This window comes from Siphateles boraxobius, unplaced genomic scaffold (genome assembly GCF_051911475.1).
Source record: "Siphateles boraxobius isolate OS27281-9 unplaced genomic scaffold, OSU_SipBor_1 10, whole genome shotgun sequence".
In the NCBI taxonomy this organism is placed as follows: Eukaryota; Metazoa; Chordata; class Actinopteri; order Cypriniformes; family Leuciscidae; genus Siphateles; species Siphateles boraxobius.
This window is the reverse complement of record NW_027508700.1, coordinates 332,501-350,000: the sequence shown is the minus strand read 5'-3', so window position 1 is coordinate 350,000 and position 17,500 is coordinate 332,501. Positions and strand designations below refer to the sequence as shown.

General features: G+C 49.3%; 1 protein-coding gene across 1 annotated transcript in view; it reads right to left on the bottom strand.

Moving 5' to 3' along the window:
- Positions 1-15,616: 15,616 nt before the first annotated feature.
- Positions 15,617-17,500, bottom strand: part of LOC143746045 (uncharacterized) — an 8,989-nt gene continuing 7,105 nt past the window's right edge. The window contains exons 2-3 of the mRNA XM_077237768.1: positions 16,501-16,720; positions 15,617-15,633 (exon numbers count right to left, since the gene is read on the bottom strand). Coding sequence (XP_077093883.1) covers positions 15,617-15,633; positions 16,501-16,720 — 237 coding nt within the window. The remainder of the gene's footprint in view (positions 15,634-16,500; positions 16,721-17,500) is intronic.

Genomic DNA, 17,500 nt, shown 5'->3' with positions numbered 1-17,500 from the left:
TGGGCACGCCGCCAGCCCAACTGGTTCGTAAACTCCTAAAATAGGAAGCCGAGAGTTGGGACGAGTGGCCCGAGCGCCTGGGGTTCAAAGCCGGCTGTACGACAGGCGTACGCAGACGTCACTTCACACCGGGAGAGAAAGTGCTCGTGTTGCTGGCCGATCCCGGACATGACGTGGCGATCCCAGTCAGTGACTGGCTCTGGTCCCCGGCGGAGATCCCCACAACCCCGGCGGAGATCCCCACGACACCGGCGGAGATATCCACGACCCCGGCGGAGATCCCCACGACACTGGCGGAGATCTCCACGACACTGGCGGAGATTCCCACAACCCCGGCGGAGATCCCCACAACCCCGGCAGAGATCCCCACGACACCGGCGGAGATCCCCACAACCCCGGCGGAGATCCACACAACCCCGGCAGAGATCCCCACGACACCGGCGGAGATCCCCACGACACCGGCGGAGATATCCACGACCCCGGCGGAGATCCCCACGACACCGGCGGAGATATCCACGACACTGGCGGAGATCCCCACAACCCCGGCGGAGATCCACACAACCCCGGCAGAGATCCCCACGACACTGGCGGAGATCCACACAACCCCGGCAGAGATCCCCACGACACTGGCGGAGATATCCACGACACCGGCGGAGATCCCCACATCCCCGTCGGAGATCCCCACGACACCGGCGGAGATCCCTATGACTCCAGAGGAGATATCCACGACACCGGCGGAGATCCCCACGACCCCGGCGGAGATATCCACGACCCCGGCGGAGATATCCACGACCCCGGCGGAGATCCCTACGACTCCAGAGGAGATATCCACGACACCGGCGGAGATCCCCACGACCCCCGCTGAGATCCCTAGGACTCCAGAGGAGATATCCACGACCCCGGCGGAGATCCCCACGACCCCGGCGGAGATCCCTACGACTCCAGAGGAGATATCCACGACCCCGGCGGAGATCCCTATGACTCCAGAGGAGATATCCACGACACCGGTGGAGATCCCCACGACCCCGGCGGAGATCCCTACAACTCCAGAGGAGATATCCACGACACCGGCGGAGATCCCCACGACCCCGGCGGAGATCCCTACAACTCCAGAGGAGATATCCACGACCCCGGCGGAGATCCCTACAACTCCAGAGGAGATATCCACGACCCCGGCGGAGATCCCCGCGACCCCGGCGGAGATCCCTACGACTCCAGAGGAGATATCCACGACCCCGGCGGAGATCGCATCCGGTCGCATCCCCCACGATCGGGTTCGAATCCATTGGAAAACAGGTTGGCCATTCATTGGGCCGTCCTCACCCTGCGTTATTACCTCCGGGACGGGACGGGAATGCTCTCTCTATTCGGACCACGCGCCCCTCCAATGGCTCCACTGTACGTGCGGGTCACCCATTGGTATCTAGCTTTCCAGCCTTGTGAGATTAGGGTGGTCCACAGGCCGGGGACGCAGACGGCTGTAGCCGAGTGAAGCCGAGTCTGCAGCGAGACGAGCGGTGAGAAGGAGGTCAGGGGAATGAGGAGTCACACCTGTCTCAAGCTCCAGGAACTGGCGGAGACACGGGATATAGGTATACCTGGGAAGCGGAGAGAGACTTTTCCCCCCGCACTGATTATACTAGTGTTTTTTGTTTGTTACTGGGGTGGTGATGGTGCAGTGGTTAAGACACATGACTTTGGGTGTGAGAGACCCGGTTTCGAATCCACTGTGAGACACCAATGTGTCCCTGAGCAAGACACTTAACCCCTAGGTGCTCCAGAGCTGGCGACCTCTGAAATATAGCAATTGTAAGTCGCTTTGGATAAAAGCGTCAGCTAAATGAATAAATGTAAATGTTGTGGGGCCCTACTGGATTTATTTTCTGTTATTCTTAGTGTAAATAAAGACTTATTGCCACCCTGACTTCTTTGTCATTCACTTTTGAGCTTTTTTAAATAAGTTTACAAGCTTATATTAATATACAGGTAAAATGCAAATGAATTCATCTGTCTCCAGAACTTTTTAAGACGACATACTAATGTGCTAAACGCTGAATTAAGAAAAAATTGTGTAGATGTTGAGAAGATGATGTTCCTGTGTTTCAGACGCAGTGAATCACGCGAGTCCATCGCAGAATAAAGTCCCTGAATCATTGATGAGTTCTGCAGTAATTCAGTAGCGTCCGATAAGATCAGGAAGCGTCCGATGACGAGGACAGACGCTGATGGAGCTCAGCGCTTCACCAGATCATTCCTGATAAAGTCATGATGCCCTCAACTAAAACATCAAGGATTTTATTTAATCACTGCTTTATAACACAGAGAACTGGAGAAAAACTCCTTTAGTGTTCTATTCTGCATGTGGAAAATATGTTCAGTATATTAGTGTGTGTGTGTGTGTGTGTGTGTGTGTGTGTGTGTGTGTGTGTGTGTGTGTGTGTGTGTGTGTGTGTGTGTGTGTGTGTGTGTGTGTGTGTGTGTGTGTGTTTCAGGTCATGAACAGTGAACTCTCTTCACTGCCATCGATCAGAACGTTCCAGACCAGCTGAGGCCGAAGAGCAGCATCTCTCTCTCTCTCTCTCTCTCTCTCTCTCTCTCTCTCTCTCTCTCTCTCTCTTTCTTTCTTTCTTTCTTTCCCTCTTTTTTACTCTCTCTCGCTCTCTCTCTCTCACTCTTTCTCTCTCTCTCGCTTTCTCTCCCTCTCTCTGTCTCTCTCTCTCGCTCTCTCCCTCTATCTCTCTCTCCCCTCTGCCTCTCTCTCTCTCTCCCTCTATCTCTCTCTCCCCTCTCCCTCTCTCTCTGCTCTCCCTCTCTCTCACTCTTTCTCTCCCTCTCTCCGCTCTCCCTCTTTCTCTCCCTCTCTCTCTGTCCCTCTCCCCCTCTCCTTCTCTCTCCCTCTCTCCGCTCTCCCTCCCTCTCTCTCTCCCCCTCTCCTTCTCTCTCCCTCTCTCTCCCTCTCTCCGCTCTCCCTCTCTCTCTCTCTCTCTCTCTCTGTCCCTCTCTCTCTCCCCCTCTCCTTCTCTCTCCCTCTCTCTCCCTCTCTCCGCTCTCCCTCTCTCTCTTTCTCCATACTGTAAATGTTATCATTGCACAAAAGATTTGTTTAGCCGCATTCACAGCGACGCTGTGCAGTCCGACAGCAGAAGAGTAGATTCATCATCTTTACAAAGAAAAGTTACAAAGTGTTAACACTTGTGATGGTCCCGGTCAAAAATGACCGGCCTACAATTTTTTTTACAAATTTTAAAAAGCTTACAAATCTCTAAAATTATGCTATATTATCACCCAATATTGGATTCAATCTTTTTGTCGACTTGTTCTCTTTCAATTAGGACTGGTTTTATATTTCTATTTGCATCTGATTAATTGTAGGCCTCATTTGTCTGAGAGTAGGTATCTAATTTTTTGAGTAAAAAAAGCATTATTTATGAATAATTTTGGAAATATTAAATAAAATATGAAAACAATTTGCACTGTTAATCACACTAATCTACTTTAATGTATCACAAGGAAGTTTGTTTTGAAAAACGTTTATTTTGTACAAAATGGCACAGAGTCACATTTGTGGTGTTCCCGGTCAAAAATGGACGGCCATTGAAAGTGAATGGGAGAGACTGAAAATAAGAGAAAAATTTAGTTTTCATGATGGGGGTTAGGTTCATGTTCACATATGTGTATGTGTGCTTGCAAACATCGAGTCCTTGGACCTGTTCATGTGTGGATACATGCATACACACGTTACCCAAACATACACACACACACACACACACGTTAAAACACACTATTTTGAGAATTACACATTCTTTTTCACAGAGAGAAATTTTATCCTACCCTGAACTGCATCTAATATCCATTCATCCATCTGACATTACCACACACACATCTGTGATCTGAGGACGGGCCGCGGCGGGAAACGAGAGCAGGACCGTGTGTCTAAGCGTCTGTGATCTGAGGACGGGCCGCGGCGGGAGACGAGAGCAGGACCGTGTGTCTGAGCGTCTGTGATCTGAGGTCGGGCCGCGGCAGGAGACGAGAGCAGGACCGTGTGTCTGAGCGTCTGTGATCTGAGGACGGGCCGCGGCGGGAGGCGAGAGCAGGACCGTGTGTCTGAGCGTCTGTGATCTGAGGACGGGCAGCGGCGGGAGACGAGAGCAGGACCGTGTGTCTGAGCGTCTGTGATCTGAGGACGGGCTGTGGCGGGAGACGAGAGCAGGACCGTGCGTCTGAGCGTCTTTGATCTGAGGACGGGTCGCGGAGGGAGGCGAGAGCAGGACCGTGTGTCTGAGCATCTGTGATCTGAGGACGGGCCGCTGCGGGAGACGAGAGAAGGACCGTGAGTCTGAGCGTCTGTGATCTGAGGACGGGCCGCGCTGGGAGACGAGAGCAGGACCGTGTGTCTGAGCGTCTGTGATCTGAGGACGGGCCGCGGCGGGAGACGAGAGCAGGACCGTGTGTCTGAGCGTCTGTGATCTGAGGACGGGCCGCGGCGGGAGACGAGAGCAGGACCGTGTGTCTGAGCATCTGTGATCTGAGGAAGGGCCGCGGCGGGAGGCGAGAGCAGGACCGTGTGTCTGAGCGTCTGTGATCTGAGGACGGGCCGCGGCGGGAGACGAGAGCAGGACCGTGTGTCTGAGCGTCTGTGATCTGAGGACGGGCCGCGGCAGGAGGCGAGAGCAGGACCGTGTGTCTGAGCGTCTGTGATCTGAGGACGGGCAGCGGCGGGAGACGAGAGCAGGACCGTGTGTCTGAGCGTCTGTGATCTGAGGACGGGCCGCGGCGGGAGACGAGAGAAGGACCGTGTGTCTGAGCGTCTGTGATCTGAGGACGGGCCGCGGCGGGAGACGAGAGCAGGACCGTGTGTCTGAGCGTCTTTGATCTGAGGACGGGTCGCGGCGGGAGACGAGAGAAGGACAGTGTGTCTGAGCGTCTGTGATCTGAGGACGGGCCGCGGCGGGAGGCGAGAGCAGGACCGTGTGTCTGAGCGTCTGTGATCTGAGGACGGGCCGCGGCGGGAGACGAGAGAAGGACCGTGTGTCTGAGCGTCTGTGATCTGAGGACGGGCCGCGGCGGGAGACGAGAGAAGGACCGTGTGTCTGAGCGTCTGTGATCTGAGGACGGGCCGCGGCGGGAGACGAGAGCAGGACCGTGTGTCTGAGCGTTTTTGATCTGAGGACGGGTCGCGGCGGGAGACGAGAGCAGGACCGTGTGTCTGAGCATCTGTGATCTGAGGACGGGCCGCTGCGGGAGACGAGAGAAGGACCGTGAGTCTGAGCGTCTGTGATCTGAGGACGGGCCGCGCTGGGAGACGAGAGCAGGACTGTGTGTCTGAGCGTCTGTGATCTGAGGACGGGCCGCGGCGGGAGACGAGAGCAGGACCGTGTGTCTGAGCGTCTGTGATCTGAGGACGGGCCGCGGCGGGAGACGAGAGCAGGACCGTGTGTCTGAGCATCTGTGATCTGAGGAAGGGCCGCGGCGGGAGGCGAGAGCAGGACCGTGTGTCTGAGCGTCTGTGATCTGAGGACGGGCCGCGGCGGGAGACGAGAGCAGGACCGTGTGTCTGAGCGTCTGTGATCTGAGGACGGGCCGCGGCAGGAGGCGAGAGCAGGACCGTGTGTCTGAGCGTCTGTGATCTGAGGACGGGCAGCGGCGGGAGACGAGAGCAGGACCGTGTGTCTGAGCGTCTGTGATCTGAGGACGGGCCGCGGCGGGAGACGAGAGAAGGACCGTGTGTCTGAGCGTCTGTGATCTGAGGACGGGCCGCGGCGGGAGACGAGAGCAGGACCGTGTGTCTGAGCGTCTTTGATCTGAGGACGGGTCGCGGCGGGAGACGAGAGAAGGACAGTGTGTCTGAGCGTCTGTGATCTGAGGACGGGCCGCGGCGGGAGGCGAGAGCAGGACCGTGTGTCTGAGCGTCTGTGATCTGAGGACGGGCCGCGGCGGGAGACGAGAGAAGGACCATGTGTCTGAGCGTCTGTGATCTGAGGACGGGCCGCGGCGGGAGACGAGAGAAGGACCGTGTGTCTGAGCGTCTGTGATCTGAGGACGGGCCGCGGCGGGAGACGAGAGCAGGACCGTGTGTCTGAGCGTTTTTGATCTGAGGACGGGTCGCGGCGGGAGACGAGAGAAGGACCGTGTGTCTGAGCATCTTTGATCTGAGGACGGGCCGCGGCGGGAGACGAGAGAAGGACCGTGTGTCTGAGCATCTGTGATCTGAGGACGGGTCGCGGCGGGAGGTGAGAGCAGGACAGTGTGTCTGAGCGTCTGTGATCTGAGGACGGGTCGCGGCGGGAGACGAGAGCAGGACCGTGTGTCTGAGCGTCTGTGATCTGAGGACGGGCCGCGGCGGGAGACGAGAGCAGGACCGTGTGTCTGAGCGTCTGTGATCTGAGGACGGGCCGCGGCGGGAGACGAGAGCAGGACCGTGTGTCTGAGCGTCTGTGATCTGAGGACAGGCCGCGGCGGGAGACGAGAGCAGGACCGTGTGTCTGAGCGTCTGTGATCTGAGGACGGGCCGCGGCGGGAGACGAGAGCAGGACAGTGTGTCTGAGCGTCTGTGATCTGAGGACGGGTCGCGGCGGGAGACGAGAGCAGGACCGTGTGTCTGAGCGTCTGTGATCTGAGGACGGGCCGCGGCGGGAGACGAGAGCAGGACCGTGTGTCTGAGCGTCTGTGATCTGAGGACGGGCCGCGGCGGGAGACGAGAGCAGGACCGTGTGTCTGAGCGTCTGTGATCTGAGGACAGGCCGCGGCGGGAGACGAGAGCAGGACCGTGTGTCTGAGCGTCTGTGATCTGAGGACGGGCCGCGGCGGGAGACGAGAGCAGGACCGTGTGTCTGAGCGTCTGTGTCCTGAGGACGGGCCGCGGCGGGAGACGAGAGCAGGACCGTGTGTCTGAGCGTCTGTGATCTGAGGACGGGTCGCGGCGGGAGACGAGAGCAGGACCGTGTGTCTGAGCGTCTGTGATCTGAGGACGGGCCGCGGCGGGAGACGAGAGCAGGACCGTGTGTCTGAGCGTCTGTGATCTGAGGACGGGCCGCGGCGGGAGACGAGAGCAGGACCGTGTGTCTGAGCGTCTGTGATCTGAGGACGGGCCGCGGCGGGAGACGAGAGCAGGACCGTGTGTCTGAGCGTCTGTGATCTGAGGACAGGCCGCGGCGGGAGACGAGAGCAGGACCGTGTGTCTGAGCGTCTGTGATCTGAGGACGGGCCGCGGCGGGAGACGAGAGCAGGACCGTGTGTCTGAGCGTCTGTGTCCTGAGGGCCCTACACGTTACCGTCTCCAGTCTGGCCTCGGTCTGTCAGCTAATGCGACTCTGGTTCTCTATGGATACGGCTCACAGCTCATCGTCTCTTCCAGCTCTCAGAGCTCAAGGTGACTTTGGTCTAAATGAAACTCTCTGAGCTGTTCTCTCTAAGGTCCTGTAGTGGCTGCAGTGCAGTAAACGTCTTTAATCTGGGAATAAGGGAAGAGTGGAAATGAAACTGATATAGTAGGACAAAAGCTTCAGTCTCTTCTGCGGTTGTGTGAAGCGTTTCCCGCGGGACGAGCGTGAGTGTTTTCTTAGCATACGTCTGTAGTTAAGTAGATTGGGGAAGTCGGGCTGCGCGGTAATTATGGAACAAATTAAAACGAGGAAATGTATTTTAGTTGAGCTCCCTCCACTGAGTGAGAGAGAAAGAAAAGAGTGGATGTGAAAATACAATCTGGAAATGAGAGAGCAATATCAAAGCGCTCCCTCGCTCCCCGACGCAATTACCCAGCATTCCCCTTCATTAACGTTAACTGATCGCCGGTGCCGGGCCAGATGTGCGTGACCTCTGACCCCAGATCCTCACCGACTTTAAAGGAATTATCATTGTCAGACTCCTCTGCTCTGCATGAATGCTGTTGTACAGAGAGGCTAAAGTCACGTGATCAGTGATGAAACTGTGTGGTGACTTAAATGACAAAATCATAACAGACCCAACATTACAACACAAGGTAACACTTTACAGTAACAGTAGTTCATGTGTGAGCGAGGTATCATATTTTTGTACAGCTTTCTTTATCAAGCTTAGATTGATAATTAAACACACCATTGCTGATCGCTAGATCAAAATGCATCATATACTGCAATGTCAAAGGTTACAATCTAAATATGTATATAAACATGAGGCAAGACTGCTGTAGAATAGTGTCGTTGTTATCTGATGTCAGCCATATTGTGAACTGTTACTCAGCTCAATAATAAAGTGGTGCGAAAATGAACTTAAACAAGCCTTAATAAAACATTGGACGCGTAGTGGAAGCGGCGCGCTGTGCCTTCCATTATTTATCAATTCATGTGAAATATATGAAATGTAAATCTTTGTTTTGATTCACACACATGCAAAGCAATCTGGGCCAATCCTCGGGCGCACAGCGGTCACTATGGAGACGATCCGATCCTGAGGATGAGGAAGACAGTTCAGCTTCTGTCATAAAGAAACAAACGACTGTCGCATTACCGGAATATCATCGATCCAGCGCGACAGTAGGACATTACCGATCTCATGAATCATTCACACACACTGCGGCCCTGTAACGCTATAGTTGCTGGTAGTGTGTGTTTCATGTATGGCGAGATGTGCTGTCTGTCTCTCTGTGTATGTGTGTGTGTGTGTGTGTGTGTGTGAGTGTGATGGGTAGGTTTAAGGGTAGGGTAGTGAAAGGGGAGAGAATATACAGTTTGTACAATATAAAAATAATCATGTCTATGTCAAATCCCTATATAACATGGAAACATAACATGGTGTGTGTGTGTGTGTGTGTGTGTGTGTGTGTGTGTGTGTTACTTAATTTGCTTCATATCTTCATTCTGCCTCTCTCATACATTCACTGGCTTATCAAAGCAGCAGCACGTCTGTTCATTACCACCGCAAAGCCTTTAAAACAGAGATAGACAGAAACTCACACACACACACACTCGCTTCGGAGGAGCAAATAAGTGAGTGTGATAAGCAGGAAGAGGACAGTGATGAAAGAGGTCGAAAACTGTGAGTGTGACTGGATACAATACAGTGTGTGTGAAAGCAGTGGAAGAGAACACACCTGGAGCGTCCTGCAGGCCTGTGTGTGTGTGTGTGTGTCTGTCTGTCGTGCTTCAGTGTCGATTAAAATAATCTGTCGATTGCTTCAGTGGTTGCCATGGTGACGGGTGACTCCACTCCCTGTACGTTCCCATGGTGACGTCTGTAAATGACAAATGAGATGTGTTCCATGTGTGTGTGAGACTCACATGAGCGTCATCAGAGCATTACAACACACACACACTCAGACACAACAACAACTGAAGCAGTTGAAGACATGCAGCACAGTTTTAGACAGCAGCTCAACACACACACACACACAAACACTGTGCCGTCAGGCATCTCTGTGGAAACAAACAGCTCATTATGCATCTGAGTGCAGATTGATAGAGAAGCGCTGCAGACTGATGCGTATCACACACACACACACACACACACACACTAATGTAATTCACCAGTCTGATCTCTCTCTCTCTCGTCTGTTTGCACTCTCCATCACGCAGCGCTGCATTACTCAAACTCATCTTCAGCCCACGGGAACAAAACAGTCTCAATCACACACTCCAGTCCAGGCTCCAGCAGATTAGCCCCGGGTTCAGGCAGAGATCGAGGGAATGGTCGGCTCTCCGTCCGTTTGCCTTTATTACCGGCAGAATCTTCTTGAAGTTGTAATTGTGTGTGTGCTGTGCGTGATCTGATTCTCTTTGCTGGATTTGCTGCTGCAGGCTCAGATCTGTGTGTGTGTGTTTTAAAAACCGTCGGCTAATAATAAAGGGTTTTTTCCTCTCTGCAGAAAGGCTATTCATCTTGTTTGCCCTTGTGAAGGTTTTTCTTGTCAAGGAGAGATGAAGAGAGAAAGCGAGAGAGAGGGAGAGGACAGGCTGAAGCTGCTGTATGTGAGAAACAGGATCTGGCTGATGGGAGATATGGAGAAGAGCTGGAGTTATCAGGAGCTCTCCAGTGAGCAAAAGCCTCTTTAATAAAACACTGCTGCCAGAAACAGACAGACTCTATATCTATATCACAGTCACACACACACACACGATCACCGTCCGGCCAAATGAACGATGCAAGCCTCCTGTCTGTACAATTACACCATTAAACTAATCAGGGAACTGATGTGCCCCTTCAGATGAGTGAATCGCAGCTGTTTAGAGATGCGTTTACAGTTTCACTGACCAGTAACTGCGGCATCACTCGAAGATTGCTATTTCAACATTCATTACACTTTTCACACCACAAAACACACTTTTGGAACCTTTCATTTTGAAACCTGAGCATTTCCATCTTCATTGGACTTTAAAACATTACAGAATACAGGGCCTTTAAAACTGTGGAGATTGCCTCCATTAACATGGCTCCCACCAGGAGCTGCTGCAAGCCCAACGGTGCTGTGAATTTAATTTCTCAAGGAGGGAGAGACCTGGCAGACTCTAGAGGAGTTTATAGACATCTGCTACTGCTCTACCTGTGATGACCTCACCCTGATGGAGGGGTTTAGATGTGGGCTGGACAAATAAACCCGCTCTGTTGTGCCAAAAGGATATGGGCAATGGGTATATAAATCTTTGTTACTGTGGGCGAAGCAGAAGAAGAGACCATCTCTATCGTCCAGCTTTACCCCGCACCCGTCACGCAGCCAAGCCCAGTGCCCAGCTGTCTTCTCCTCTAACACAATGCTGTGTGGATGAGACTCAGGTCTTCCAGTCTCCGGCTTCGCCCAGTCGGGTGGATCCCATGGCTCCGCCTCCAGCATCTGTGCCTATCACTCCATTCCTCCGGCTCCACCGGACTCCCTCGTTCCTCTGGCTCCACCGGACTCCCTCGTTCTACCGTGCCCCCTCATTCCTCCGGCTCCACCGGACTCCCTCGTTCCTCTGGCTCCACCGGACTCCCTAGTTCCTCTGGCTCCACCGGACTCCCTCGTTCTACCGTGCTCCCTCATTCCTCCGGCTCCACCGGACTCCCTCGTTCCTCCGGCTCCACCGGACTCCCTCGTTCCTCTGGCTCCACCGGACTCCCTCGTTCTACCGGGCTCCCTCTTTCCTCTCGCTCCACCGGACTCCCTTGTTCCTCTGGCTCCACCTTGTTCCGGGCTTGTACCAGGTTCCTCCGGCTCCATCAGACTCCCTCGTTTAACCGGGCTCCCTCATTCCTCCAGCTCCACCGGACTCCCTTGTTCCTCCGGCTCCACCGGGCTCCCTCATTCCTCCAGTTCCACTGGACTCCCTCGTTCCTCCGGCTCTATCGGCCTCCCTCGTTCCTCCGGCTCCACCGGGCTCCCTCATTCCTCCAGTTCCACTGGACTCCCTCGTTCCTACGGCTCCATCGGCCTCCCTCATTCCTCCCGCTCCACCGGACTCCTTCGCTCCTCTGGCTCCACTTTGTTCCGGGCTTGTACCGGGCTCCCTCGTTCCTCCGGCTCCACCGGACTCCCTCGTTCTACCGGGCTCCCTCGTTCCTCCGGTTCCACCGGGCTCCCTTGTTCCTCTGGCTCCGCCTCGGACGCTCATCACGGCGGGCGGCTCTGCCTTGATCCCCTACACCATCGGTGTCTCCTGACACATCTGCTCTCCATCTGCGCCCCGTGACTCCTCTTCCAACGGCTTCATCTCAATCAGTCGTCCTCCGGGTGTCGTCAGCTAAGTCTCGACCATGGCTGCTCCCTCAGTCGACTATATCTTCCTGACTTATACCTCCGATCTTCCTGGCTGATCTCTGGGTCCACGCCTGGCTCCTCGGCTTTTCCTGCAGGCATGTGTTCCTGGCTCCCGTCCTTCACCAGCCCCTCGTCCACCTCCTGAACCCCCTCCTCAGTCACATTACGGGGTAAGGCCGCACTAATCTAATTTGGTTTAGTTTCTACTCTGCCTGTTTAGTTATCTGTTTCCTGTGTTCCTTTGTTCTCCTTTTCTAGCCACTAATCAGTTACCATGGCACAATAATTTACAAAAAAAGCAGTTATTAGTCATGAAGTTCATAATTACTGTGTATTCAAGCTCCTCTTTAGTGATCATTCTCTGTCCGGTATTGTTTTGTTATACCTGCGGTTTTGTTGCTGTATGTCTGTGGATTTACCTGAGTTTGTTTTATTTAATAAATATCCACATTGAATTTGAAACCTGAGCGTTTTCATCTTCATTGGACTTTAAAACGTTACACAAAGGAACTGAAGTCGGTAGCGATTATGTATATGAAGGACGTCATTGGTGATTTTCTGAAGCATCGGCGAGGCTTTAGTCCAGCCTGTCCTTCCTCTCTCCTGATTGCACTCGTCTACTTCTTTTATAAAATAATTACCTGATACACTCCCGTTTTAAACTTAATTGTCTTGTGATTACGGCCATGTGAGGTGTGTGTGTGTGTGTGTGTTGGCCCGAGGGTCCAGTATCTCTACACCGCTATAATTCAGATTGCTCCTCTGTCTAATTGCTTTCGATCGGTTTGCCCTGCCATGTCATGTGATATTTTCTTCCCAGTATTTAACAGTGGACGACTTACTGATTAAAAGCAAGCAGCGTGAAATCACTAAGACACACACACACATAGAGCAGGATAGCGGAGGAATTTCAGACACAGACACACATTTGAGGTTTATCCGGTTGCCACTGAGTTGTGTTTATGTTGCTAAATCTTTTATTTTTATGTAGTGTGAAGTGTAAATTACCTCAACAAATTGTGGGATGAAAAGGTGGTGCTAAAATAGTAAATTCATAATTTATTCATCTTGTACACAACATATCTATATTTATACAGTTGTATATACAGTACTGAATATGTACATTTGTACATAGGCTTTCTACTTCCATCTAAATGTATATTATATCCTTATGGTGTTGGTGCCGCTCAGGCGTTAGGCAATAATAACTGTAATGTAAATACACATTTATATTTATACAGTAGAGGTAAATGAACTGAAGTACTGTACTGTATATATACAGTACTTAAAATGGTCTTTTCTACTTACCATCTAAATGTATATTAATTTTTTTCCTACTTATTTCATTTTTCTATATATATTACATTGTTTTTTCTTTAATTCCACGAATTTAATTATTTCTTTCTATTCTATTGTATTATACATGTATTTACGTACATAGAGCTCCTGGAAACCATACCAAATTCCTTGTGTGTTTGTGCAAATAAAGTGCATTCTGATTCATGTCGATCCAAGCCCCAAACCTCTATGGCTTTCTTTCTTCATTGGAACTAAACATAAATTAATTGCAATCACATCAATAAAACACCACAGAAGCACTATCCTTAAAACATTATAAAAGTACTCAATAACTGAAGTCATATGATAGTTTAGTTTGAGAAACAGACCAGTTTAATTCGTCATTCAGTGCTCATCTGTAAATTCGTCCCTGCTCTCATTAGAGACACGAGTCTGATTGTAAATTAATCCTGCTTTTGAGATTTTTTCAATGAATTGCTCCTGTTCACAAAAACGATTTGTTCTTGAATCAAACAGATCCAGTCTTCAACTCACTAAATCAGTGTTTTGTTTGCAGTGGTTAACACTGGAGGAAGATATTATCAGCGAATAAACACAGTCAGTCCAAGAAGTGTAGTGCACATGTTTTTTATGATGCTTTTTTTTTTTTTTTTAAGATTTGAAGAGTTTGTTTTCAGTTTGTTGTGAAAAGAACACAGAAATCTACCTGCAAATGTTCATAATTGTGTTTCACAGAAGAAAGAAAGCCATGCAAGGTTTTAGGAAATGATGACAAAATTTAGATTTTTGGGTCAACGATTTGCCAATATGACAAATGTATAATTGTCTTTATCACTGAATAAACAGCTAATAGTTCAGGATGACTCTTCCGCAGCACGTAAGAGTTGGCCTGGTGTTTCTACTGAACATTCAGTGTCATCTGATGTCGATCGACATCCTTCAGTCCTGTTACAGGGCTTCGACGTCTGGTTCAATTTCTCATGTGTATGTGCATGAAGCGATTGTGGTTCTAGTCAGTAATCGATCCACTTAAGCTCAATGTGTGTGTGTGTTTCTCAGTGTCATATGGACGAGTGGTTCACCTCAGCTCAGAGCATCAGCGATCTTCAGACATAAATGATGCAAAACACGCTTCACCTGGAAAATAGAGATATTTTCTCTGTTGGATGAAGATGCCCTGCACAACTAGCCCTAAACTGAACTGTGGTTCTCTATGGAAGCTGAAAGAACCTTGAAGGGGTTTGATCATGGGTCGTTAGATCACGATACATCACTGCATTCTGTTGAATGGCCTTGAAAAGGTTGTTGGTATCCAGGTGGTAATGCATTAAGTTGGTTTTCCTAACATCTTAATGACAGAACTGTTGGTAATCACGCCTCATCTTCAACACTGATTACATGAGGCGTCCCACAAGGCTCTGTTTTCGGTCCTCTTTCTCTCTATATGCTTTCGGAAGTACAGTGTAGATTACCATTGTTATGCTGAGGATACACAACTTTATCTTCCTGTCAAGTCAAATGATTGTTGTTCCATCAGTAATCTCATCTCTTGGCTCATCTCATCTTTTTATGGATTTAGTTTTCATTCATTCATTGTTTTAAATCTTTTTTTCTATTTATTAAAAAAACGGATCTGATATTTAGATTACCAGAACTGGGCTGTGTTTCCCTAAAACGCTGTAATTCGCTGCTTCACTACTATATCTAGCTAAACTAGTCACGACTGTTTCCCGAAACCATATTGTCGTAAATCGGTCGTTCAACTGCGTTGGTTAATGATGGCACGCAGATGGTGGAGAAATAACTTCTTTTGGTGAATCTGTTTGAGGTCAAATTAACGCTAGATGTTTTGCTATAAATCACAGACATGGCATCTGAGGACTTTTTCTCATTTTATTCAGTGATTTTGCTTTATTTCCAGATTCAATCATAGACTCGTTCTTATGCACTAGAGCTTCATCTACTAATGGCCAATAAATAACAAACAAGTATTTTAGTGAGTGTGAGTATATATTGTTTTTAAAGTAAGTACTCTTTCATTTCAGCAATATTCTCAGTTGCCTCTGTCATGTCTTGTTTTGGTTTTGTTTCATATCTGTCACGTGTCCTGTATAGTCATGTGATCCCTGTATAGTCATGTGATCCCTGTATAGTCATGTGTCCTGTATATGTCCATGTCATGTGATACCTGTTCTTGTCTGTGATCCCGCCAGGTGTTCCTCATGTGAATGTCTCAGGTCTCTGCAGAACTTTATCAGGTTTACTGGTTATCTGGATCCCACTGAGGACTGGGTGAGTGGAGCCCGTGTCCTCAGGCCAGCGCTGGACCCGGACCAGACACGGACCGGACCCGGGGACTTTAGGGGTTAGTGTTGTGTTCCGGCTGCTGTCCTGCTTTGGGTTTGGGTTAAGGTTATTCTGGGTTTGCAACTTTTAGGGGATTCCTCTGTGTTCGGTCCATAACACTGATCTCGAGCCTCAGCTCGCATTATACACACACACACTTCACTCCATCTGATTATTTGAGTGTGAACACGAGAATAAGTGTAAAGTGTTTAAAAAGCCAAATGGTTTAAAAATGTCCAGTAATTGTGAAAAGCTGGTTTTGGTTTAGCAGAGACATGTGTCTGAGTGAAACACACAGAATAAGAACACAGACTCAGATGGTGTTCATAACCCAGCTTCAGTTTCTATTGATCATGTTTCATTATTCATGAGCTCTTAAAGTACAGTAAAGCATAAATCGCACTTATCAAACAGCAGCATCTAGTGTGTGTGTGTGTGTTTGTGTGATATTAAAGTGTTTAATAATCCTTCACACACGCTCAGGAGAGGGACGTAAACTCCTACCTCTGCTGTCACAATCATCACGGTACATACACACCCTCATTCATCAATGTCTCACACACACAAACACACACACACACACCCAAACTCCAGCACTCATTTGGAGACACTTTCTGTAAGACACGTTCACACACGATAGGCGTTGTTAGTGTGTGTGTGTGTGTGTGTGTGTGTGTGTGTGTATGTTAAATTATTGTAAGCAACACCGAGGTTAGATTCCTAGAAAACAAATTATAAACTGTAAATGCTCAGAATGAAAACATGTCAAAATGCTCGGAGTCACACTGAAGTCACATCATTATTGTTTTAATAATCTTAAATCATCTTCTTTTCTCTGATGTTGTGTTTACTGGGGCGAGGGAGTCTGACTCTCTCTCTCTCTCTCTAATAGAAAAATATGTAATGCACAATAAACTGCAGGATTGGATTCTCCTTTGTCTGTCATTGGTTAATTAATTATTCAGCTAAATTGTCAAAGCACAACTTTAAATAGAATAGCTGATTTAGTATTTCACATTAATGACATTTGAAAGATTAGGGGCCAATTAACCCCAGTGTTATTTCCCCACTTATTTCCCTTAATAACACTGACTGTTAATCATCCTCATCCTCATCCTCATCATCACCATCACCATCATCATTATCACCATTATCACCATCACCATCGTCATCATCATCATCATCATCATCATCCTCATCATCATCATCACCATCATCATCCTCATCATCATCCTCATCATCATCATCCTCATCCTCATCCTCATCATCATCATCATCCTCATCATCATCATCACCATCACCATCATCATCATCATCCTCATCATCATCCTCATCATCATCATCATCCTCATCATCCTCATCATCATCCTCATCATCATCATCATCCTCATCATCATCATCACCATCACCATCATCATCATCATCCTCATCATCACCATCGTCACCATCATCATCATCATCATCATCATCATCATCATCATCATCATCACCATCACCATCGTCATCATAATCATCGTCACCATCATCATCATCATCCTCATCATCACCATCACCATCACCATCGTCATCATCATCATCATCATCATCATCATCATCACCATCACCATCACCATCATCATCATCATCATCATCATCATCATCATCCTCATCATCATCATCATCATCCTCATCATCATCATCATCCTCATTATCATCCTCATCATCATCATCATCATCATCATCCTCATCCTCATTATCATCATCACCATCACCATCATCATCATAATCATCATCACCATCATCATCATCATCCTCATCATCACCATCACCATCACCATCGTCATCATCATCATCATCATCATCATCATCATCATCACCATCACCATCACCATCATCATCATCATCATCATCATCATCATCATCATCATCACCATCACCATCATCATCATCATCATCATCATCACCATCACCATCGTCATCGTCATCACCATCATCACTGTCCTCGTCATCATCATCATTACCATCATCATCATCATCCTCATCATCATCATCATCCTCATCATCATCATCATCATCATCATCATCATCACCATCATCATCCTCATCATCATCATCATCATCATCATCATCATCATCATCACCATCACCATCGTCATCATCATCATCATC